The 26,822-nt window shown below is 34.9% G+C and overlaps 1 protein-coding gene and 1 pseudogene across 1 annotated transcript; both read left to right on the forward strand.

The window, feature by feature from the left end:
• Nucleotides 1-1,583: 1,583 nt before the first annotated feature.
• On the forward strand, nucleotides 1,584-20,011 carry LOC110706841 (helicase-like transcription factor CHR28). Its single transcript, XM_021884812.1, has 11 exons — nucleotides 1,584-2,732; nucleotides 6,975-7,059; nucleotides 8,553-9,742; nucleotides 10,365-10,436; nucleotides 11,318-11,395; nucleotides 11,501-12,332; nucleotides 14,123-14,253; nucleotides 16,039-16,260; nucleotides 17,135-17,746; nucleotides 18,091-18,300; nucleotides 19,401-20,011. The coding sequence occupies exons 1-11, from the start codon at nucleotides 2,535-2,537 to the stop codon at nucleotides 19,503-19,505; spliced, it is 3,735 nt and encodes a 1,244-aa protein (XP_021740504.1). The 5' UTR covers nucleotides 1,584-2,534; the 3' UTR covers nucleotides 19,506-20,011.
• A 2,106-nt stretch (nucleotides 20,012-22,117) lies between these two features.
• LOC110706842 lies at nucleotides 22,118-26,774 on the forward strand (annotated as a pseudogene).
• Nucleotides 26,775-26,822: the final 48 nt, after the last annotated feature.

Here is a 26,822-nt window from a genome sequence, read left to right on the forward strand (position 1 = left end):
AAAAGCTATCTTCCCAATACCTTGTTGATAAAGTGACAGGAAAAATAGTCTCTTGGGCCTCATTGCATTTATCCCAAGAGGCAAAACTGGTTCTCATCAACACAGTCTTGGTTAGTATCTCGGCTCATGTCATGAAATGCCTTAAGCTTCCCCAAAGTATAGCAAATAAAATTGATTCACTCATCACTAAAATCTGGTGGGCGAATAATGGTAATAAGGGAATGCATTGGGTTAAAAAGGAGGTAATCCAACTCCCCAAGAGTATGGGGGGGGGGGCTAGGCATTCGATGTACCTCAAAACTCAACGAAGCGTTACTCTTCAAACAAGCATCACGAATGCATCTTAACCCACAACTCCTCATCTCAAGAGTGCATACTAGCTTTCAACCATGTGGAATTTGCAACATCTCAAGGCCTATTAAGAGGGTGGGAAACCCCTCTATGGGAAGGTTAGGATTACAAAAAGTGGTTGCTTCTTTCAAGGAGGGGTTTGCTTGGAAGGTTGGCAATGGGGAAAACATAAGGGCCATTAGCATGCCTTGGGTGAGAGAGCTAACCCCAATTACAAACTCGAACCAAACACTTGGGGCATCTATGAGATGGATGGTGAGCGACTTCATATATAGGGATAATGTCTCTTGGGATCCTGGTAAGGTTAGACAATGTTTCGATTGGAATAGTTCCAAAAACATCCTCTCTATGGAACTACCGTCGGAATCGAAGGAAGATTATTCATATTGGAATTACCACCCGTCCGGGAGATACAGTGTAAAAACTGGATATTACTTTCTCTCTAAAGACCAAATGATAAACAAATATTCCTTTTCCACAAAAGATGAAGACTTTGCAAAACTCATTTGGAGATTAAACATCAAGCCAAAATGGAAGATCTTCCTGTGGAAACTCCTTTATGATGGCATAGCGGTAAAGGTAAACCTGGCTAACAGAGGCATAACAATCAATGCAACCTGTGATTTTTGTTGTTTGGATTTAGAAGATAGCCAACATTTGTTCTGTTTCTGTTCTCTAGCAAAGGCAGGGATAATAGTCTCATGACCATTTGTTGTGATATTAATGGACTCGCTTCTCTACGAAGTTGGATCCAGCACTTTATCCTACTCTTCTATAGCGAGGATGGTAGACATAGTACACGTATCACCAAGTTTATTGCAACACTGTGGGGTTTGTGGACAACACGGAATGCAAGAGTTTTTAAGGGAGTTGATGTAACCATGGCAACGGCTACAGAATTGGTTAACATAGCACTTAAGGAACACGAGGTGTTCATTGAAGGGGTAGGGGGTCTGGGCCCGAGTATGATAGAAGAAAGTACTGAGCCCACCATGCCGCGTGGCTTCAACCATGTACACTTAGGGGTACAGAAAACTAGCTTTGCTAACTTTATTTTGCAGGTTGATGGCTCTTGGGATAAGGCGTCTACGAGGGCGGGTATCGGCTGGGCTATCACTAGGCTTGACCAATCTTACACCTTCGATGGTGGAGGCAAATATGGGACGGCATCCTCGGCTTTACAGTGTGAGGTTTGGGCATGCCTAAAAGCGTTAAAATGGGTTGGAACACAAGGAAAGGAGGAAGTACTCATTCTTTCCGACTCTGCTTTATTGCTAGAAAATCTAAAAAGTGCCAGAGGAAATGAAATTTCGATTGCTTGGAAGCTTGAGGAGATTAAGACTGTGGCCATTTCAGGAAATGTTCTGCTATTAAGGTCAAGAGGGAATAGGTGCAACGGACCAATGACACTCTCTCTAATTTAGTGCATTAGTTGGGTTCTTATTAATTTGCTATTGTCAAAAAAAAAAAAAAAAGTCTCACAGTTGAGATCAAATTCCATCGGAAACTCCTTACAGCTAGAACTTTTCTTACTCTTCTCCCCATTTTATACGAATCTTGCCCACTAATCGAACTAGGTTGATCCATGATCCATATTAACTCATCCAACATTAAAATTTGATAACAATCCTATAACCAATCAGTTTCCACTTTCCGCCATATAAACACACACTTCTAAAAAAGAAAGTAGTACTATTAAAAAAATCACGTGAAAACACACTTTGACCAAAGAAAAAACCTATCATATTGGCCACACCCACGCCAGCCAATATGAACTCAACCAAACAAAAAAGACCGACTTCTCGTATATTTCGATCATTTTATCTCCCTTAATTTCCGCCTCTTTTCTTCTTTTTTTATTTTTTCCAAAATCAAAAATCAAAAATCAACGCCTAAACTTCCTTTTTTTAATTTTTCCCCACTAACCCCTAAAAATAAAAATAAAAACAAAAATAATAAAGTGTGTATATCTCTTCAAATTACCCGAAACCCCTAAGAAATTTCCCACCCAAATTCTCACACTCCGCGTTAAAATTCTTCGTCTTATTCTTATGGAAATACAATTTTGATTTCGATTAATCAATTTTGTTCATGATCATCAATTTTTGTTACTTTTTTTTGGGGATTTTTCATTGATTAATTGATCGGATTTGAGTCGGAGAATTTTGTTGTATGATTTTCCGATGATGATGGCGGCAGCAGGGCAGCAAGAGGGTTTTAATTTTGGGTTGATGAATAACAGTTTCAATGATTTCTCTCATGGCGGCGCCGGTGGTGTTGTCGGTGGTGGTGGGAATGATGATGATGATTTTGCTATTGATGCTGATGCTTTCTTTAGTATTCTTGATGAAGATGATAATTCCGATCATCTTCCTTTTCCGGTACGTTTTTTTTTTCTTTTTTCTTTTTCGAGTTTTCGGGTTTTTTGTTTGTTTGATTTGATTAATTTTGTGGGATTTGGACTCTAGAGAACTTAATTTTAGAGAATTATAGTTGTGTTTGGTTGTAATTAGAAGAAATTATGTTTTTGTTGTGTTTTTTTGCTATTAGTGTTTGATGTTGCTTGGTTTTGAGTATGAATCGAAAAAGTTTGTTTTTTTTGGAGGGTTTGATGTAGTGGGAGAATTTGTAAGAGATATAGGTATGAGAATTTTGGTGGGTGTGTTAGATTATTTGGAATGCGGTTAAGGTGAGGGTAAATGGATTTGTGGACTTTTCGTGGAACGACTAAGTATTCGTGTGGAGCATTCGCCCTGTGATATGTGATTCGGGTGAGAATACTTTATGATCTGTCATATGAGCTTCTAAAAAGGTGATATTGAGTTGATTGAATGAGAGAGCTGCTGAAGACTGGTTTGTGATCAGTGTCCATGTAAAAGTTGTGTGAATATGATTAGTGGAGGTGCAAATCGTGCAATAATCTTGGGTGATTTCAATTTGAAGTGATTGGGGGCACAAGGATCATGCCTGTTATAAAGCTTAAGCCATTTTAAGTTTCCTCTTCATCATCAGAGAAGGCGAGTGTTTCGTGGCATGATGGTTTAGAGAGGAGAAGACTTTTACTTAAGGATGTAGTAAGTGCTATGGCCTTACTGAATTTAGTAGAATAACTGGAAGATTAAGTGGGCTTATAAAAAATATCTGATGATATGCAGTAATCGATCAGTAGACTTTTACAAACTTATGATCTTTGCTGCAATCTCGATTGTACAATGTAGTGTTGTTAATTTTAGGAGAATTTAAAATCTTCTTTCTTCTCCTTTCTTCTTTAGGGGAGGGAAATAATTGTTATTCAGAAACTTTCCTTATCCAGCGAACAAGTCCTCGTCTATTCCCACAGCTAATTAAGATTACTTTCTAATTTTATTCAAGAGAAGCAATGATCATATTTTTGGTGTCGCCACATTACTTGTTTCAATAGTGATGCGAATCCAAGTGTCAAAAAGTAATTTTCATATTTCCCTGTTTCAAAATATATGTATCAGATGTTTTCAATATTATAATCACAAACATTTAGTACGGAGTAGTTTAATTTTTACATAAAAGATTGCAGGATCTTTTCTTGGTGATCCCCTTCTAGTAAATTTCTGAACAATGGCACACGCATGTCATTTTCCTGGCTACTGCCTTTCACCATTCTGCTCTCGAATATCCTTCAGATTTCTCAACTCTAGAAACAGGCTTGTTGTCACCTTCAGCATTGTGGAAGCCCCTTATGTTTGACAAGACTCTTTTATTGCCTATTTTAGCCAGTGTTTTAGCTTAAGCTGAGGAGATTATTGTAGGTACAGGGATTGATTTTACATGGCACTTTTTGGTGATATGAAAACCATGTCTTCATTTGTTGCTGGATAAATATTGTATTAATTGCAGCTACGTTATATCAATTATTATTTCTTGGGGTGACCCTTTTTGGGTATTCAATGATATATTCTTTTCCTCTTCTCATCTTTTAACTTTCATCTTCTTTGTACTCCCCTAAAGCATCATGGTCTCCACTTTTTCTCATCTCTATGTTGAAAAGTAATAACGAATATTGACTACCAATTTTAATCGATTACCAATTTTAATTGACTTATACTTAACATAGTACCACCATCAACACTCTCCTAAAACTACGGGCTTAAGTATAATGTGAAGTTATTTGTGGGGGCAATAATTCATATTGGAAGAAATTTATGCTTTCTGTGTGTGTTGGAAACCGTGTAAAACTTTAATCATTTTTTAACAAAAAGAAACAGAGAGTACGTTTTTATTTAATTTTTTTTTTTTAATAAGAAGTGAGCAAACTTTGGCAATCGAAGCAAAGTGACAACTATTTTAAAATGAAGGGAATACAAATTATTATATTTAGTGCTTCTTTAAGGATTCAACCTAGGGCTGTGTTGGAGAGTAGATAGGGAACCTTGGCCCTTTAATTATGCCTCTATGGTGTGATGTACCCTGATTGATAAGGCTTTAATATATGACCCTTTTCCTTTCAATTTGTAAAAATTTCTTAGAAAATTTCTTAGAAAATTAGATATAGATAAGCTCTAATATGTTTAAATGAATTATTAGAATTGCAGATAAGGTTACCCAAATTCAACTCACAGTATCAATAAGATTTGATACGTTCCAATTAATTTAGAATATAAGCAGATTTCTAGTTAAAGTAGAACAATGCTATTATTTCCTACCATCTGACAACAATCTATAACATGAAGTTCAACAATACTCGATGCAAATAAGTTAAGTTCAATAATAATAATTTAAGTTAAGTAAATTAAGTTAATTTTAGCCAAAATAAGTTAAGTTGAATGAACAAATATTATACTAATAACTTGACACACTTGCCAAGATTGACCATTATATAGATAATTAAGTATTAATTAAAACTATTTAAAAGTTAATAACAAAACTTTAATATAATACATATACTTGATAATATATATAGAATTTTATTTTTTATTTTTTAATTTTAATTTTAATTTTTATAAATACACTAGTTAAAAACTATAGACAAAGTTAATACATGAATAGTACAAATAATCAAATCGTGTCAATCAATTTAGAATTGAAGTAGTAATGAATCAGTGAAAATAAGTATTATGTTGTTAAAATTATTTAAGTTCGTTAGAAATGAAGTACAACAAAACAAAAATAATTGAAGTTCAACAAGTGAAGGGGGCCTTAGATGTGTTAGGCTTTTTGTCATTACATGAGATTGATTTATGCATTTGTTATGAGGTCGTAATGTGAATCAATTTGTAATTATTTAAGCATTTAGATCAGCCAAGCAGGAGGTTGAATTGACATTATTGTGGTCAGATCTAGCCACGGTGGTGATCAACTTGTCCACGAATGGCCTAAACACACAGTATAACATTTAGGCCTGGTATAGATTTTAGTCATTGATAGCAGTGCAGTCTTGTGGTGAAGGATATTAGGATATTGCATACTAGTGCTGCTGGGGAGTGTAGGATTGAGACATCGAGACAGGGAAATTAAGGTCACTCTGGAATATATTTTTTGCACTGAGGGGATTTGCTGATGGGGATTATTATTGTTTGGAATCTGATATTTTAACTTATACACTAATCAAGGAGCTGAAGAAAAAGATTTGATAGCCCTTGTTTAAAACATTATCAGATAGGTGAGTAATGATATACTTAACCTTTTTCAATCATCACTTTTGCTGATGCATAGCTTTAACCATTATAATTAGTAATTCCCAATGAATAAAGTACTGTATATGAAAGTCTGGTGTTTTGGTAGTACTTTTTGAGACCAATTTTACATTTCTTCATGATCCCTGGAGAGGAGAGTATGTGAATAATGCTGGATCAATTTTAAAAACATCAGAGGAAGTTTATGACAGGCAATTTATTACAATAAAGTACATAATAGAATTTGACATTAGTAGATTGGTATTGATATCTAATGGCTAATTTATCTGTTTATAATCAATTTCGATGTGCTACTCTAGGCTCACTTTTACCTAATGATTGTATGAAATTACTAACTAATAAACGAATAATTACTAAAGAGGAATTTTTTTTTTTGTAAAAAGTCAATTGAAACTAACTAATAAACGTATAATGCTGTCACAAGTTGCTCCGAGTTGTACTTGCAACTAATTACTTTATCCAGATTTGAATGTAACCTTTAATTTTTTTGTGGCTAATAAAGCCACACTTTGACAGTTTGGGTGGTTTGCTTTTATAGTTTAGTATTTAAAATTAGTACTATAGCTCTCTTGAAATATTGTTTCTAAAGGAACTCATAGTATATTTGCATGTTTTGCATCAATATACCATTTTTATTATTTAGTGTCAAATATAGCGAACTTTGAATTTTGGTTTGGGAGAAAATGTGTCTTAATTTTGGGCAACAGCAGTTTAAAATTTGGTGTTTTTTTTTTGGAGAATTCTAATGTTAAAAGTGTACACCTGCTTTTTCAAAACCAAAGTAGTTTCTGTTAAAGATCCCTTCATTACTCTCTCCAATTTATGTTGTTTGATATGCTATCTAGGTTAATGACAATTTTTTTTCAAGTTATTTATTTATTTATTTTTTAAATTTCTTTGGAGCAACCACCTCCTTCTGATAGACATTTAATTAAACCGCGAGCTACTATGCAGGTGGATCCATTTTACCCATCAACTGATAATACCCAGGAAAGTGGTTCAGCTATTCTTGCCAATGATCGTATGGATGTATTAACAGGTCAGTTATTCGACTTGTATGCAAATTTCTCATTTGTTTCTTTCTTTTCAAGCATGTTGTGATTAATAATCTCCACCATTTCAAAGAAGTAATGCAATGGCCCCTTTAAATGGTCAACATCTATTCTGACCAGCAGTTTTCGCAATTTTGACCCGGTGAATACTCAGATTGGATCTGGACAAATGTTCTACTTTGATTTGTCATGGCATGGATGCTTTCTTTGTTTGAAATGTTTATCTATTAAATTTATATTTCGAAAATTTCTTAGAGTATCCTTATTCAGAATCCATTTTGGATCAACCTTTTCTTTCCCTTGAACAAAAGAAATAATTTCACCAGAAGAGGCAAATAACTCCCTCCCTTCTCATTCATTTCTATGTTCCCATGACCTTTTTTTTTCCCTGTTCAAAGGAGGACATGATCAATGATTACGGGGTTACATGGTCTTTTGTATTAGGGGTGATGACTGTTAATACAAGTTTGTAAACTCTCTACTTCTCTAGTGCTGTGTAAATTGTAATCTTGTTGAAGTTGATACATTATTGCTTTACCTTTATCTTGACGTCTTTTGGTCAGACTAAGTGTGATTTAGGTTGCTATTGTGTGGTTGTTGATTATATGGCAAATGCCACAGTATTTTTAGGGATATATTTGGAAAATCTTTCTAATCAATTAATGTATTTTGACATGCATACACGCACACACACACACACACACACAAACAAATCAGCTTTCCTGTTTCTTATCTTAGGAACATCTTTCCTGTTTCTTATCTTAGGAACATACTTGTTTTTACTGTAAAAAGTTTACATGCCTAGAATTTCTCATGAAGTTCTATAATTTGTTCATTTCAAGTTATTTTACTGGAATCATGGTTTGATAGACTTTATATGCTCTAAATGCTTAGTTGTCCAGTGGAACTACTTCTTCCATCTTGCAATAGATAAAAGTACCCAGGAGATAACAGGAAATCTTAAATTGAGGAGAGTGAAAAGGGTTGTTGTGATTGGAGGTTGTGCCATTGTGGATAATCTCTATCAGGAGAGTGAAAAAATAGATGTGTTTGGAGTTGATGGATCCATATTTTAAGATTTTTTTGCAATGTATGTTGGGACAACCAAAATTGGGAAGGGTGTTATCTATTGCAGGGCATGGGTATAATTTGTGTCTCTAAATCATGGTTTGGACAGAACCACACAAAGGGTATTTATTTTTGTTCACGTCATAATTCTACCAGACAAATCGCTAAAGTAAAGTATAAGGTGGTTTGAGAATGATAATAACATTAGGTGCCTTTTACAAAATGCTAAATATATTAAGTGGTCCCCTGCAAATTTCTCTGTGTGTTTTTTGTTGTTGTTTTTGTTTTTAAGAACTGCTGGAGGATGGTAGATATTTCAAATTAAGGTTTTGACTGGTTTTATTTTGTTTTTATGTTTAATAGTGATGTAATTTCAATTAACCAATCATACTAATGAAGTTTGATTGTGTAGATTATGGTGCCGCAAGTGAAAATAGTGCTGATACAGTGGAGGCTTTGGAGCAACTTCCATATTCGTCTCCTCCTGAGATGGTACTAAGTGAAGCTAATGACACTTCATTCAGAAAAGATATTACAGTAGCTAATACTAGTCAATTGCCCACCTTTGTTGAGACAGAGAGCTTTCCTATTGCTGCACAGGATTGGTACAGCATATATAAAATGTCTTCGGGCTTCCCTGATCAGAATTCCCTTGGTGGTGTAAACTATGACATGATGTCAACAAACTTAGCAACGAGGGCTAACGTGAAGAGTGATTTAGGTGATTCTCGGTCATCACATCCATGGTCGGATACTAAAATAGCCTTAGAAGCTCAAGTTGGAGCTGGGGATGTCACCGTTTCAGAAGTCCGTATGTATGATTTTTTTGACGGCAAGGAGCCTGAATCAGTCTTCTATAGTAATCGCCCTGTTCAGCATGTTGACACCGTGAATACTTTTGATAATAGTAGTAGTAGCACGACTACTGATGAGACTTCAGCTGAGCCTTTTTATTGGAGGCAGATGGACAAGTCATGTCTGAATCAAACAGCTGTTACGAAGGATGAAGTGAACGACAAAATACTTACAAGCAATGGCTTTGAGTGCAAGCCTTCTGAAGCAAGCAAAGGTCCATCAAGTGGTTTTTCGTTTGGTTCTGGTTCTGGGAAGCTCCTCAGCTCTGCTGAAGCTCAGTACTCTGGTTTTGTAGCTGGTGATCCCGCTGTTAAATGTCACAACCTCTCTAGTGTTGGAGATATAAGGAAGCCTAGGAAGGTGCATCCTTTTGATGATCCAATGTATCATGCAGATCTATTTGCCAAAATTAACAGTTCTTATTACAACACTGGAGGAGAGGTTGCTAAGGTTTGGCCTGTCACTTTAAAGCCTAATCTATTGGAAGGCACTCTGGAGGCAAGCCAAACTTGTTTGTCAGAAGGACGAAGTGACATTGATGATGGCAATGATTTGTGCATAATTGAAAATATGAGTGAGCCAGCACGGATACACCCTTATTCTGTACATGGAAAGTCTGTCATCCCACATCCCACATCATTTACTTCACAGTGTTCAACATCCATCACACCTTTTCATCAAATAGTTCCTAGTGGAACAAAGTCGAGGGCAAGTGATGAACGGTTAATTTTTCAATCATTAGTGCAGGTAATTTCTGCCTTTTTCTGACTCTCTCCTGTTTGCTATGAGACTGATGTAATCTTCAATATGGATAGAAATTAGTGCCCCATATTGTTTACCTCAGGATGCTGATTGTTTCTTGGGTTATTGTCTGCTTTGGATTACCTCAAGATGATTATCTGTTTGGATGGATTGACGAAATCCGCATTGTTTAATTGCTTTGGTTTATTTAAGTCATGAAATCCCCAATTACATGAATTTCTAATTTGAAATCATCAATTTATTTCTTGTTGTATTAGTCTCTGTTTTTTTTTTTTTTTTTTTTTTTTAATTTTATTATTTACTTGTTTATTTATTTTGTTTTCAGTAGCCGTCGTCTGTGGATATATGTGTAAATATGGTTATTTGTTCTGTGCATAACTTTGATAGGATTTGTTAGCCTGGGCACACTTTTGCAGCAAATGAAAAGCCTGACTAAAAACAAAATTTAGATTATTGTTTCTCCCCCCCTAATGTCCACAATTGAATGCTGTTAATATACTTTGTTTGCATGCTGCTTTTCATTAATTTTGCACATCCTTGCTAAAATAGCAGGATTTGATTTTTTTTTTTTTTTTTTATTGTCTACCTTTCCCAACTTATGCCACAGGATCTCTCACAACCAAAGTCAGAGGCATCCGCTCCAGAAGGCTCTTTAGCAGTACCTCTTCTGAGACACCAGGTTAGAGTTTTCATTATGTCTTTATCGAAACTTTGAAATATGTTTAATTGTTTACATGAGTTTCAAAGGACCATCTCCTCAGCAGTTAATATATGAAAGTTTGGAAAAATTTACCATAGAGCTCTGCATGATACCTAACGACCTGAGAGATGTGTTATCTTCCCTCATTTCACTTTTGGGCTTCCTAATTCCCCTGGGTTGCAATGTTTTTCTTTTTTTTTTTTTTTTTTTTTTTTGAAAAAAAAAAACTGTCTGCACTTATTTTATTAGATTTTGTAAACTCTACATCTAACATGTGTTACATCAGCCGGGAAGGTTAAGATGTGATTGAGGTGGAATATATTTTATATTTGTTGATATGCAATAGCTTATAGATTGTGTATCTTAGCTAAAGCCTTTTTTGACTATCTGATAATACTCCCTCGGTTTTTCTTTTATCCTATCTGTTTTTTTTACACACTTTTCAATGCAATGTTGTAAAAATTATATATTTGGAAACTAAAAATTGAGACAAATCTAACACGATCCCATATGACTATTTTATAATTTTCAATTTTTTATCTCTTTTTTTTCCCTTTCAATTTTTAAAAACTAATTCAAAACAGAAACATATACAAAACAACGTATATACAAAGTATACTTCGATAAGAATGACAAAACTAATTGCAATAATATTCACTCGGCTACTATCTTGCTCTTTATCATGTTAACTTATGGTTAAGATTAGTTTTAAAAGATTTATCTGCTGCTTACGGCTTAGTTGTTTCCTACTTTAGTGGTTATCTTTCTCTTGTTTTCCCCCCTCCTTTTTTTTTTTTCCTTTTTATTTTATAATTGTTTGTAATATGGTTAATTGGTTATAATGGTGTGTTCCCCTGCAGCGAATTGCTTTGTCATGGATGGTGCAAAAAGAAACAAATAGCTTGCATTGCTCTGGAGGAATTTTGGCAGATGATCAGGTACTATTCCTTGGTTTCTATGGATGGCAGTTGAAGATAATATATGCGCCAGTTTTTTGGCAGTTATGAGCCATTTTTTTGAAAATTTATCTATATGTTAACCAGGGGCTGGGGAAAACAGTATCGACTATCGCTTTAATTCTTACAGAAAGACCTGTATCTGCTGGGACATTGAAAGTAAAGGAACAAGGTGAGCCTGAAACATTGGATTTGGATGAGGACGATGACAAGAAAAAGGGGAATAGTATAATGTCTTCTTCAGTTAAGGGGAGACCTGCTGCTGGAACCCTTGTAGTGTGTCCTACTAGTGTCCTCAGGCAGTGGGCTGAGGAGCTTGCCAATAAGGTAACTAGTAAGGCCAATCTTTCTGTGTATGTTTACCATGGGAGTAACCGGACAAAGGATCCCTATGAACTGGCCAAATATGATGTAGTTCTTACAACTTATTCAATCGTAAGCATGGAGGTCCCAAAGCAGCCTGTGGTCCTTAAGAATGGTAGTGATGGACGAAAATCAGAGGTGGAAGATGCATCCTCTCAATTTAATAGGAAGAGAAAGCAATCTTCAACATCTGATAAAAAACGCTCCAAGAGAGGAACAGACAATTCATTGGTTGAATCTGTTGTTCATCCTCTTGCAAGGGTTGGATGGTTTAGAGTTGTTCTTGACGAGGCACAGAGCATCAAGAATCACCGGACTAGAGTAGCCCAGGCCTGCTGGGGTCTTCGTGCAAAACGTCGGTGGTGCTTGTCTGGGACACCTATACAAAATGCAGTAGATGATCTCTACAGTTATTTCAGATTTCTCAAATATGATCCTTATTCTGTGTATAATTCGTTCTGCTCCATGGTTAAGTTCCAAATCAGTAAAAATCCGACAAGAGGGTACCAGAAGCTGCAGGCTGTCTTAAAGAATATAATGTTGCGCCGCACAAAAGGTTAGCCTTCATGTATATTGATTATGTTAAAAAATTTATCTTTAATTTCACTTCTGTCTTTTTTTTAATTAGAATGGAATAGGTAGTAGCTCTTTTGAATGACGGACTTCTGCCGTTTCTTTATTTGCAACATACCATTTTGGCACGAAATGTTAGAAAGAAATAAGATAAAGTAAACAGACAAATTAATTAAATTATTTTTACCACTGGTTAGAAATAAGTGTTAAGTCGTTACGTTAAAAATTTTAGATTAATTTGTCCATTTTATCTTTTTTAATCACTTCCTCAAATCATGTGCCAATAAGGTGTGTTGCTATTATTTAAAAAATGGAGGAAGTATTATTTAGTCTTTCTTCACATAGCTGCTGCCTGGTTTAGAAAGAAAGTTTGGCGTTTATGTACTCTGTATACTTTTTTATTCTACTTTCTCTTGAATATTTGTTCCTGATGCAACATTCAGTCAGTTATCTAAAGTCTGTATATGCATATTTAATAGAAATAGAATATGTGGCAATTCGGATTAATTTTATTTATGTTGAACTTGCATGTAAGAATATCGTGAAGTTATTGATTAACCACAATTTTGGGTGTGGGTGGCGGCGGGGTAATCCGTCACTCAAATGTATGACCTCTAACCTTAGATTAGAGGTGCATGTGCTGGCTGTTATCTGCCACAATAAAAAATAAGTTCTTAAGCCCAATGGGATACCGAAAGAAGAGAGAGGGGAGGGGTGGGGGGGTCAGACTGTCAATTTGTAGCAGGAGAGCTTGAGTAAATAAGTGTAATGGCTCGAAAATGCTCATCAGTCAATTTTTTCTCACTGATGTTACAATTTCCTTCATGGGAAATTTTTTCAAACTACTTGCTGCTATGTTTCTGTTTCATGATTTGTGCTGCACCTCTTTATTACCCCTCAGTTGGGCCCACCATTACCCTCTTTTGTCATCATCCACCCCAAATATTTTCTCTTTTGCTCATCACTTCCTCTCTCTTGCTTTTGTCAATTGTCATGGTCTAAGCGAAAAGAGAAATGTAACTAAAGAGGGATTATCTAATGCTGCATATCTTTTTCCTCCCCTATCTTGGCTTTTCTTTTCTTTTTTTTTTTTTTTCAAATTCTTTAAGCTACTACTTTCTTATTTCCCATGTCCTCCCTTTGTTTTCCGCTGTTGTACACTTGTACTTAGTAATCCAAAGACCAATGCAATTTAGAATAAACCAAAAATGGCAGGGTCCGTCGGTATGGTGGGGGAGTGATGGATAAAAATATAAAAGTACTTAAGATTGAGGAAAATGGTTAGTGGGTTTATGTGATCCCTCGGTGTGACGTTGGAGGGTAGAAGGAGGTTTTTTACCAAACTGTGAATTAAGTAAAAGTGAGTAGATTTTAAAAAAGGAATTACATGGAAAGTGCATAGAGTTAAAAAAAAAAGGAAATAGAAAGTGAAGATTTTTTTTTTTAAAAATGTAGCAAGAATTGAGTTAAACATTACAGGGTACTGCATTAGAAAGGATAGAGAGTATACTTCACAGCTCTGTGTGTGTGTTGAGTAATATTAATTGCGAGTATATTTCACAATTAACATGAATTTGTATCAAGGGACTAGCAAGATTCTGAATAATTACTTCCTGTACAGTTCTGATTGTACGGTTTCTATATCTTTATGACGATTCATGTTAGCCGACCCCAAATCATTTTGGGACTAAGGCTTTGTTGTTGTTACAGTTTTGATTGTAATCCTCGCTTGTGTATAGCTGAGCATCTTGTATTGTCCATTATATTCTCTAGGTACACTTCTTGATGGGAAACCAATTATAAACTTGCCACCTAAATCTGTAAAGCTGAAGAAAGTGGAATTTTCAGAAGAGGAAAGGGAATTTTATAGCAAGCTGGAGGCTGATTCTCGGGCCCAATTTCAAGTAAGCTTAATCTCAGAGCTCTACTTATGCTAATTTTTTTGTCTACTGTCTAACATATAAAAACACAAGTTTGTTGCTTTTTACCAGTTTGCTTTTGCTTAGGAAACTCTTCTTTCGCATATATAGCTTCATATGATACACCATTTCGTGTTTTTCAGTGTTACGCAAAATATAAAACTATTAAGGTATCACCTAATATTGAATTGTTCGTTTTAAGAAAACTGATTGATTTTAAAACTAAGTTGTTTTTAACCATGGAGAAATGCAGGCATGTTGGCAATCGTAGAATTATAGTAATTGTCTTTATTGTCTTGGTAAATCAGTCTAAGCTGTGAAAAATTTGGGAAAAACAGCCTTTTAAAATCTGCATTTCATAATTACCACCTTATATATATTTATTTATTTTTGGTCTAAGACCACCATATTATAAGTCTAAACTATGTTGTAATGGACTGCTTTTAAGTTTCCGTCAGATAGCTCCTTTTGTTTTCTTCCCCTGAGTTTTATTCTTGTTTCACTTTGAATTGTGATTCTACAACAAAAAAGCCTATATTGATTGAGTAGTGTGCAGCAATTTATTTAATACCAATCATATGTCGATGACAAATTTGATGTTAAATAATATTAATAAGAGGTCATGCCCTAATCTCATTCTCTCGAGATATTGAAATCCTTGGAATACCAAATAAAAAAAATTTGCTCATTAATTATTGATGAAGGACAAAGTTCAATTTTAGTTTTTGACCATTGCTCTGAGAAGAATCTAAGAGAGAGTGATAGACTATATTACTACGTAGTATTTTTGACATAAAAGTTAGATGGATTCTTTTACCAGATGATGTTAACTTTAGAAAAATATTTTACAAGGTGGTTGATTTCAAGATGTGGATTTTAAAATTTTATAAGGTGGTTAATTTTAAGAGAAAAAGGCTATGCCTTAAACTCTTAAAGGCCCTTAATTTCATTAACACTAGAATCTTTAAATGGAGCCTTGCCTCGGTCTTTTGAAGTTTGAACTTTAAACTTTATTTGTAAAGTTAATTTGACTTGGCATGGTCACAGGAATCAAGATTCTTTCCAGTTGTTGCTAGTTTCATTAGTCATAATTATGGGCATTGTGACTACTGTCCTTAAGTTTTTAGTGGTTGAATATCAGCATTGATGGTTAATAAACATCAAATAAACTCTTTAGGCTAACCTTGAGCTCTTCTTTAATATGCTGGCAAGTTTGTTATATACGAAGCAAGTTATTTTATGAATGAGAGATGTGCATTCCTAGTTTGAGCAGTGCTCTTTTGCATAGTCTTTTTGAAGCATTGCTCTTCTGAGTGTTTTCATGCTTCAAGCACTCTCTTGGATTATTATTCATCGTGTGAGCAGCACACCTTTTTGTAGTCTTGATAGAGGGAGGGCTTTTGGTTCTGATATGTTGTGGGATTATTTCTTCATGCAATGAGATAATTTTTGGACTATCTGAAAACCATTTATCTGCTCTGATTGTGTTAATTGTATTTATAGCCTTTTGCAAGCGAAGAAGTAGGGGAGGGGGGGGGGGGGAGCATACCTTCATCAAGCATTTTCCTAGAAGTAGCATAGGGCCTATTATTTTTTCTATTGCAAGTATAAAAGTGTCTTTTTTGCCTACTCGTAGTAATAGAAAATTGAAGATGTTAGTGTTATTATCAAAAAATTGTTGCTGCATATGCTTTAGCCTTTTTATCTTTGTATGTTTCAGTATTCTGCGTTGCTGTTATCCATTTTTGTAATAATGAATTTTGATTTCAGGCTTATGCTGACTCTGGAACTGTTAAACAAAATTATGTTAACATATTGTTAATGCTCTTACGGCTTCGACAAGCATGTGATCATCCCTTTCTTGTTAAGGGTTATGATTCTAGCTCCGTTTTGAAGTCTTCCATTCATACAGCAAAGAAGCTTCCTCGAGATCGACAGATGTCTCTTTTGAGTTGTTTGGAAGCGTCACAAGCAATTTGTGGCATATGCAGGGTATTTATTAACTTTTGTTGTCTATCTTTTTCTACTTGTGTAGTATGACAATTGTCAGATGATAATAGTTTGAGCGGTATTGTGAAGTCCTCAAATATCTGAGAGCACAAGCATTGGTTAGATTGCTAATTGTTCGCCTCCATTGCTTGTGTTTTCAAATTTACCGTAGCTTACCCTCCATACTGCACCCTTACTTAGATGCCTGCCCGAACCCAATTATGTGTGTGTGTGAGAGAAAGAGAGGAAGTGAGAGAGGGATTTTTACTATGCATGCCATACTTAGTGAACTTCCTCAAGTTATGTAACCCATTTTATCAGATATGAGATTGATGAGTAAGTTTTTTGCAAGGTAACAAAGAATAAACTTAAGACTGGAAATGGAAACGGGATAGGGGAGAAAGATACTAAAAGCTAAGCACATATTGGATGTATGCCTTTTTACAGACAGAAATTGATGTGCTATTTGCTCTTTATGGGCTTAGATTGATTAATACTTATTGTGTTCTTAGAGTCAAAGCTCTTTGTTGATATAAAATTTCTGTGATATGTCGTGTTATATCTTGATTTATATGGTCAATGATCAAGTTTTTTGGCATAGAAATTCGCCTATTACATATAATTTTTTAGGTGTATCTTCATTCCCAATCCTGAATACCTTTTTTAAAAAAAAACCATTTTCAATTTCAACGGTTATTTTCCAATGTAGCTGACAGATCCACTATTCTGTTTACTATTGGTTATATTAGACTAATTTAAAATGGTTTATGTAGATTTTCTGCATTTTGAATTTGTTGCGCAGTAGTTTTTCATGTTTAAATCAAGTGCTTGACAAAATTTTAGTTGTTGATGACGCCAATTATTGAAAAATCTGCAGGATCCACCTGAGGATGCTGTTGTCAGTATCTGTGGCCATGTATTCTGCAATCAGTGTATTTCTGAGCGTTTTACAGCTGATGACAACGTGTGTCCCTCTGCAAGTTGCAAATCAGAGCTCAGTGCCTCCAATGTCTTCTCTAAAGGCACACTGAACAGCTGCCTGTCTGATCAGGATTGTCAGGAAGGCTCTCATATTTGTCCTGGTGCTGAATCCTCAGAACAAAAAGAGTTGATTCAACCTGGACCACCTGGCCGATTTGAATCATCCAAAATTAAGGCAGCTTTGGAAGTTTTAAATTCACTTTCAAAACCCCATGTTTCTGTTCCTAGTGATGTTCCAAGCCAACCTGTTACTGATACCAGTCTCTTGGACAAATCCAATTCTGCACCCTTTGCCACTTATAATGAAATCTCTAGTGCTACCAATGGTTTGGGTAATTGCAATTCTGTCATAAAGGAGAAAGCAATTGTTTTCTCTCAGTGGACTAGGATGTTGGATCTGCTTGAAGATTGTCTGAAGGAATCTTCTATACAGTACAGGAGGTTAGATGGAACTATGTCTGTTGCTGCCCGTGATAAAGCTGTGCGAGATTTTAACACTCTTCCAGAGGTTTGCAACTATCTGGATCTCCTATTTTTTAAATGCTCTCTCAATTCTGTCTTTTTTGTCCATTTCAAAAATTGCAGACTTTTTAGCTTCAAATTGAAAATAAATTTCTTATAAAGTAACCGACCCAAAATTGAATTGGTTTTATGCTCTTTTAGTGCAATTGTAAGAACTTTTCCTTTTCGTCATTTGTGGAAATGAATCGTATAATCACATGTATAGTCAGTAACTCTTAATCATCAACAGTCAGCGGGACGCCGGAATCTCTCTCTACTAGATTCTGAATTATTGGGGTTGAGTTATTTCTGGGTTCAATCTGTAATATATTATTTTGTCAATATTTGCAGGTATCTGTTATGATAATGTCATTAAAGGCAGCAAGTCTTGGGCTAAATATGGTGGCAGCTTGTCATGTTATTCTTCTGGATCTTTGGTGGAATCCTACTACTGAGGACCAAGCAATTGACAGAGCGCATCGTATTGGGCAAACTCGTCCTGTTACTGTCGTGAGGCTGACTGTGAAGGATACAGTTGAAGATCGGATATTAGCCCTTCAGGTATTTTATTTTGTGTTCCAAAAGGAATCTGCACTGACATAATCGGAATGTTCAGTTTTTTTTGTTTTTAAAAAATTCTTTTACCAATTTACGGTGGATGCATTCTAAAAAGCAACTCTATTTTACTATTATAATTCATTCCTTGAAATTTTTCTGGCTGTATTTTTCTTTGTTACCTGCCCTGTCTTCTCTGTTGTCTTTTCTGGCTGTATGGTGTTTTTTCTTTGGGCAAAAGCATTTTCCTACAGTATATTTTGCTCATATGGGAACTCAATGTTACCAACAAATGTACATGTGCTAAATGATTAGATCACACATCTTCTTTCATGTGCTTTAGAAGATGAATATTGGCTTGGTGGTAAGTTTTCTTGTTTTCAGTACCTCAAGATACTTCTGGAAATGTATCTGACATAAAAAAACAAAAAATTGGTGGGTGCCATGCAATCTGGATTTGCACACTTAGCCATCTCATTCTCATTTGGAGCCTTTACATTGCCAGCCATTTGTAATTGCAAAGCAATGATCTCTTAAGAATTTTTTATTCTATCCACATTCCCTTGCTTCTCTGTGAGCAAAGGCTTGGTCACGGTGACGGTGAGTTCACTTGCATGCCATCGTCTAGTTGAAAGACTAATATTTATATGAGGTTGATTAGTTGGAGACATGCTGATTATTTGTTTATAAAATGCATCAGTGCCGTACTTAGGCTGCTAAAAGCTACGTTGCCTCCAAAATCTCTTGTGCGGGGCTGAGGATTTTTTTGCCTTTATGATTGTTACATTCTCTGCATCTATGACATGCCCGATTTTATCTAATTATAAAATTCATTAACATAGTTCTGGTAGGCGTTACAAATCTGTGGTTGACCTTCTAGTTTCAGCATTGATATTGGATTATTTGGAACAATTGATTATCTAGGCTAACATATGGATTTGATACTTGGGGGTTGGCTTCAATGTAGGGTATCTTTTTTCATCTGATCTTTATTGGGAGAAGATTTCAGTTCTATTCACTTTATTTTGCAAGATGAGTCATTGGACATGTTGAGTAAAATGCTTAAATGTTATTCCTTTATTAATGCCATAATCTTTTTTGTACAGCAAAAGAAGAGAGAGTTGGTTGCTTCTGCTTTCGGAGAAGATGAAAAGGGTAGTCGCCAAAGTCGTCTTACGGTGGAGGACTTGACATACCTTTTTATGGCATGACTTCAGTAGAGTTGTTTGGGTATTTTGTACATGTCGATCAGCTAACACCAGCGCATTCGTTTTTAGTTTCAAGAACCCCTGACAATAGATGACATCAATGAACAGAGTAGAAAGTTGGCTCCTTGAAGAATATAGGGTATAGTACAGGATAGAAATGATTCTTTTTTCAGTTGATTGGTCAAATGACCATGCTTTCGTGAGCATGCGATAGACTTGCCTTGTATAGCAGCATAGTTTAGCATGTTTAGTTTCGGACCACAGGGATAGTTTGGAGTTACATTTAATGAAATCTATTTTTTGTCTATTACTACATTATATTCCTCTTTGTTAGAAGTTGCATTCTTTCATTGCCATGGACCCATGGTTATTTCAGGATTCCGGTTTCGTGCTATTGTTTATATAGAGTTGTTGCTGTTTCAAGACTGAAGGTTGTGGTTCGTTGGGAGTATTGGATTACCTGTCCTTTGTTACAAATCAATAAAAGCTTCCTAGTTTCTTGGTTTTGTGGATTTATAGTATGTTGGCATCTTGATTTCTACTAATTGCAACAATGATGCGGTTCATGATATTATTTCAAATTTATACTCCGTTTATAATTATTATGATAAGAGCCGGGGCATGTGCTCCTGTGGTAATGGCTGAACTAGGGTTGTAAACGATCCGAGTCAAGCCGAGTTTCAGTCTGTTCGAGCTAAACTTGATAAGAATTATTCGTGTTCGAACTATCTCGAGCTTGAACGAACTTTTAAAAATCTTGTTCGAGTTGGGCTCGTTAAGAATTTGGCTTGATCAAGCTTTGTTCACGAACGTACTCGTTTGCATTTCGAGTTTAAGTTCGAGCTTGAACGGGATTAAATCGGGCTTGACTTAATAAACGAGCCCTATTTGTTATTAAAAAAAAGTTTTCTTTCAAATTTTAACACAACAGAGTTTTCATACAAAGTCTAGAATAAACCGGGTACACAATATCTTATTGTGCACCCAATCATTTAGTGTATCATTTGAAATGTGATTATATCATACGAAATGTGATTATATCATTTGAAAAGTGATTACATCATCCGGATACTGATTATGTAAATGTATCATTCAAAAAGTAAACTTATCATTAAAAAACAAAGTATCAAACAGTAATTATATCATTCGAAAGATAATTATATCATCGGACTAAATTGTTTAAAATACGACTATATCATTCAAAATATGACTCACAACAAGATAATTACATCATCTAAAAAAGTGATTAAATTATCCAGAATATGACTATATTATTTGAGAGTGTCAAATTATTGGGTCTACAATAATTTATTGTAGACCCGGTCCATACAAAACTTGCTGGAGTTTTCATGCCTTTACATGATGAAATAATTAGTACTTTTTATAAATATGTATGAATAAAAGATATATAAATTGTCCGAGTTTTAATCGGACATTAAAAAAACTTATAAATGGATTTAAACGAGTTGTTCATAAACATTACTGAGTCGAACATGATGTTGTTCGAGCTTAAGATTTTTGTTCCAGCTTGTTTGTTAGCTTAACAAACGAGTTTTGATCAAGCTTTAACCGAGTTTGTTCGCGAGTAGTTTACGAACGTATCAGCTCATTTACACCCCTAGGCAGAAGCATTGGCAGCAAGGTTGGGGTCTCTTCTTGCCCAACGATTTGGTTATCAGTGTGTCGAGCTTGAGTGCATGCTCTAGAGCTAGTGTGGGGGGGGGGGGGGAGGGGAGGGGGTTTGAGTCTTTTTCTTGTAATCACGTTAAGAGGTACGGTGGCACACTTAGTGGCTAGACTAGTTCCTATCTATACATGGGGTAGAAGTGTAGAACCAGTGTTCTTGAACTCTTTTCCGCAAGGTGTTTAGAGAGTCACAAGAGTGGGGTGAGAATCGATCCTAGAATTTCCTAAAATCGGGAGGAAAGCTCTAACCACTTTAGCTATTCCTCTCTCTTTTTTGCAAGGTGTTTCTATGACCACGATGTTTAATTTCCTTGCAAAGTTATTAATTTCCCCTTTCTCTAGAATATAAAAAAAGGAAAATGCTATATATAGCCCTTAAGGCTACATATAAGAATTAAATACGCAGTGGAAAATCGTAAAAATTTAGGAAATCGTTAAAATATAAACACTAATTGCACTGATTTACACGTGTTTTTGTCATGAATTGCTAATTTTATACAATTTTCAAAGAGTGTATTTAATGCTTATATGTAGCCCTACCCTAAAAAAAAGGGTAATGTTATATATAGTCCGAAGGGTTATATACAAGCATTAAATATACTCTTGAAAATTGTATAAAATTAGAAATTCATGATAAAAACACGTGTAAATTAGTGCAATTATTGTTTATATTTTAATGATTTCCTAAATTTTTATGAGACAATAAGCTTACATAACTAAACTTACATTTTTTTGACGAGACAATAAGCTTACATAACTAAACCATTTTTATCCTAATTAAAGTTGAAATAAGATATCATTTTACATTGAATTTCAGATTGGATCCAATTCGGATAGGATTCGAGAAAATTCAAACCGGATTTGACTCAACAACTCAAAACTGAATTTAAAGTCAAATTGTATTTAGCTTGACTCAAATTCAAATTAAACGCCAAATAGACACCCGCCGAATATTCTAGAATGTCGTGAAACAAAATACGTTTTCTCCATTTTGCCCTTTGTATGTTCCCAGATGATTCACATTTATAAATTACTGTCAGGCCGAAATCTTCTTTTCTCTATATAAACAAACCAAACCTCCTCTCCTTGAGTGTGTTTTCTTTTCTCTCTCTGAGAATTGAGATGGCTCTCCAAATTCAACCTGAACCTCTCAGGTATAATTGGATCTCACTTACTACAATAATTTAATCCAAATTATTGATCTTAATTTTGATTCTTTATTGATACAATAATTCCATGTTCTTGATTTCGGAAACCCTAATTCTGTCCCCTTCTTATGTTTTTTTTTTTTTTCTTGATCATATTTTTGAATTTTTATATTTCAATAATGTATTTCAATTGGAACTGATATAAGTAGAAATTGAACCTGTAAAGCTTGATTTTTGATGCAATTAAACCATTGTGATGAAGAAACATATTTCCCTAATTTGATTTCAGAGAAAGATGGAATGAAAATGGAAAGATTGAATGTAGCTTTTTTTGTGCTTGGATTTTCAAGAACTAAACTTATAAAATTATAAGGTTTTGGAAAATGATCTTCAAATGTATGCATTGATGAATAAGTTTCTTGTTTATGGTGTTTGGAATCTTAGAATGACCACCTTTTCAAGCGAAAAAAAGATCAACGAGTATGAATTGTGTAAAGACTCGTTTTTCATGCAACAATTTTTAGCATAATTAGTGTACATATAACCCATTAAAATCGAATTGTGACGTTTTTGTATAAATGTCGTAATGTAGTACACTTATGTACTTACACTTTGCATATGTACAATTATGGAGTATTAACATTGAATTTTCTCTGTGATGTCAAATGATAATAGTCTGGTATTAGCAAATGTACCATGATTTATGGAGTAATGCCACAAAAAAAGGTCATTTACCTTTTTTCTTTTTTGGTAGTAACATCATTACTTTATGGAGAATAGTATGTACGAAGTATATACACAATGTTATAGGCATTGACATAAGTGCTTTTGTTGGAAGGATCAAGCAATGTAAGGTGGCCGAGGAGCCAAGTTCGTGTGCACATCCTGGTTTTTTTAAGGATATGTGCATAGAATGTGGGAAATTGGTTGGTGATGGAGATGGAGATAGTATTCCGTTTAGATATATTCATAAGGTATGTGTAGGTTCTCGTCTTTTATGTAGTTATCATGTGCTAATTTCGGCTTGTAATATGTTCAGTATGCTTTATGTCATTAATTAAACTCAATTGTGCTCAAACTCTTCTTGTTTAGCTCAATAAAAGATAGAACTAGACTGAAGCTTATTAGTTATCGAGTTGTCAACCTCGAGGATTTTACAACTATTTGCTGCATAACTGGCTAGCTTGTTTCTTCAAATCACCCGTGGTTGATTGAGACTTGAGAGTGGGCTGAAGGGGTCTGCATCTTGTGATAGTTTTTAACTGTCACTGTTGTTGTGTTATTCAATTGATAATTTGCTATATCTTCATTGTGATGTTAGTGCAGTTGCAAAGCTTGTTCAGTCAAATTCTCTTTTCGAAGGACTGATAAGATTTTGGTATAATTTCCAATTGCAATTTACAGGATTTGAGGCTTGGCAGCAGAGAAATTTCTCGATTACGTAATGCTGAAGCAGGAAATGTCCTACGTCAGAAAAAATTGTTCCTGGTTCTCGATTTGGACCAGACATTGCTGCATACAGCTAATCTCGATTCTCTCAGTCCGGAAGAGGCATATCTAATGAATCAAACATGTTCCATTAAAGGTTGCTCTATTCAAATTCCTACATGATTAATTACCTGCTTTGCTGCTTCTGATTAATTTTTCAAACTTAATTTTGTGAACAATTTTCATTGTATATCACTCTATCATTTAGACTATATTGGTTGTGGAATAAAATGATACAGTACAACTTGACTTTGTGTTTCTATTTCATTTGAACTTAAAGTTCTACGGTTTACAATGTCGTTAAAATTATTTATGGTAGAAACTCGAATTTGTGTTCCTTGTTTTGTGAATTTGTGACGTCATTCTTGTTTTAACGATGAATTAATTGATCTTGGGTTTTGCTTGATACCACTCATCAAATTGCTGTTTCTCTAATTTTTTTTGTTTGTTTGTCTCATCTATAGCAAGTATATTTTAATTCTTCTATACTTTATGAATTATGATTGAATTTGTCATCTGGTGTTTAAGCCAAAGGTGTAAAATTAGTGGAGTCCAGATTTATTCTAGTTTGTATTGCTTTATGTTTTAAGTATGTACTAAGCTCTCCCGACTCTTAACCATCAGGGTTTGTATACTTTCTATTCTTCCTTGCACTAATATTTAGCAATAACAGATACTTCAAATGGAAGCTTATTTCAATTTGATACGAGGCCTATGATAACCAAGTTGAGGCCTTTTGTCCGTGAATTTCTGCAAGAAGCAAGCAAGATGTTTGAGATGTACATTTACACCATGGGAGAGCCAGCTTACGGTCGCGAAATGGCAAAGCTTCTTGATCCCAGAAATCTCTATTTTGATTCAAAAGTTATCTCCAGAGCTGATTGCACAAACAGAAACCAGAAAGGACTAGACATGGTACTGGGGTTTGAGAGTGCTGTTCTGTTACTTGATGACACAGAATCTGTAAGTAAACTCTCTGGTGATTAGAATTTATTCTGAGATTTCTTTACTCAATTGGTAACTGATACTGCATATATTTTGTCTAATCCTTTTTAAGTTTCTAAATTGTAACAGTATATAAGTATATACTCCGTATTAGATGTTCATACAAGTGTTTTTCTCGAACACTTTTTTTAAAATATATTTTTTTTTATATTCATGTGTTTCTCGTACATTTGACCATTTAGGTGGTTCTTATTCAATGTAAAGGAAGGATCATAATTATATACAATTAGAGATCTCATTTTTGTTTAAACATGGAAGCAATTGTACTGCCTATTTTTTTTCTTATCAGGACTGAAGTAGTAAATAATTTTTGAAATTGGAAAAGTTCAGCCATATTTATGGGAAATGAACACATTGGTTATTCTTGCCTGTAATGTCTACTTTTTAGTCTAAATTGTGCCAAGGCACATAAAAAACCATCATCTTATTTACAATCATGTATGCTCGCACTTGATCATTAGAAAGTTGTTGTGTCTGCCTTTTTCATTTGTGCTCAATCCATCCACTTTCTGAGGTTGTGGACCTTGTTTTGAGAGTTGGAATTCTTGGAAATCATAAATTAATGGAAAAGGCAATTTCTCTTCAGGTTGATCATAATGTCAAAAAGGTCACAAATGGTATTCCATGTTGATGGACAGATGAGTAATGATGACAGTCTTTCCTCACTGTATAACTTCTGTATTGAGATAGCACTAAGATTTCGTGACAATGGAGTTTTTCCTGATATTATATTTACATCTACTAAATCCTTCCATTTCATTGCGAGAATGTACTACTAAATTCTGAAGTTGGATATGTCTGCATTTTTGTATCATTCTAGGTCTGGGAGAGGCACAAGGACAATTTGATATTGATGGAAAGATACCACTTCTTTTCATATACTTGTCGTCAATTAGGCAACAATTACAAGTCTCTTGCTGAGTTAAAGCTTGACGAGAACAAGTCTGATGGAGCACTTGCAGCAATTCTGAGAGTCCTTAAGAGTATACACTACAAGTTCTTTGATCCTGTTAGTTAATTTCCAATCTTTGCTTCAGAAAATGTATAAAATACTTAATAATGGTATTGCTGTCGTTTCAAATGCTGTTATTCACCTCAATCTTAGATATCTAGCCTGACTCTTTATTTCATGGCTATAATACTAGTGCCTTGTTTGTTCTGCTTTCGTATTGACTCGTGCTCCCCTGATAGGAGCATGGAGATGACTATGCTTCCAGAGATGTGAGGGAGGTTAGGTCCTGCTATCTTTGCATTTGTGTGTTTGATATCTGTTTTAATCAGACAAATAGACAAACATACTAATTGTATCAAATTGGTCATGCAGTTACTGAGAATAATTCGGAAGGAAGTCCTCAAAGATTGCAAGATAGTGTTCAGCTGGGTGCTTGAGAAAAAAACGCAAGCTGCTGACCAGCCATTATGGAGGATGGCAGAACAGTTGGGAGCTACCTGCTCAACTGAACTGGACTCCAGCATAACACATGTGTGTCAAAAGATGCCACAACAGAGAAGTCTCGTAGGGCAGTCAAAGAGGGCAAGTTTCTAGTTAATCCTTGGTGGATTGAAGCTGCCAACTTTTTGTGGAAAAGGCAATCAGAAGACCAGTTCCCAGTAGTAGCATCAACAGCAGCTTGATATGAAGCTCGTTGAGGTGGGATTTGGGGAGGTTCAAAAATACGCAACCTTATTTTGAAATCAGTTAAAAAACTAGTTTGTGTGATTCTAGCCAATGCTATGGGAATTGATATATTAATGATTCTTTGTATCAGCTAATTGGTGCCTATATTGTGAAGATTTATTTGAGAGAATAAAGGACTTTTCTCATATATTTTCTCCCCACCTAGTTATTTACAAATGTATACTTTTTTTCAATAGTTTTAAATTTCTTTTATTTAAAAAATATAAAAACGATAATATTGTGAATTAGCTTCCTATCATACAGTTACAAAGATACTTGTAATATAAAGTTGTACATTCAGAGAAGCAAGTTTTC

This window comes from Chenopodium quinoa, unplaced genomic scaffold, assembly GCF_001683475.1.
Source record: "Chenopodium quinoa cultivar QQ74 unplaced genomic scaffold, ASM168347v1, whole genome shotgun sequence".
Lineage (NCBI taxonomy): Eukaryota > Viridiplantae > Streptophyta > Magnoliopsida > Caryophyllales > Amaranthaceae > Chenopodium > Chenopodium quinoa.

What these genes read in the sequence shown, in the direction of transcription:
- LOC110706841 (XM_021884812.1), top strand. Translation starts at nt 2,535, where the DNA reads ATGATGATGGCGGCAGCAGGGCAGCAAGAGGGTTTTAATTTTGGGTTG. An exon ending in AATGTTGCGCCGCACAAAAG is followed by an intron (nt 12,333 to 14,122) that starts GTTAGCCTTCAT and finishes TATATTCTCTAG; the next exon opens with GTACACTTCTTGATGGGAAA. An exon ending in ATCGGATATTAGCCCTTCAG is followed by an intron (nt 18,301 to 19,400) that starts GTATTTTATTTT and finishes TTTTTTGTACAG; the next exon opens with CAAAAGAAGAGAGAGTTGGT.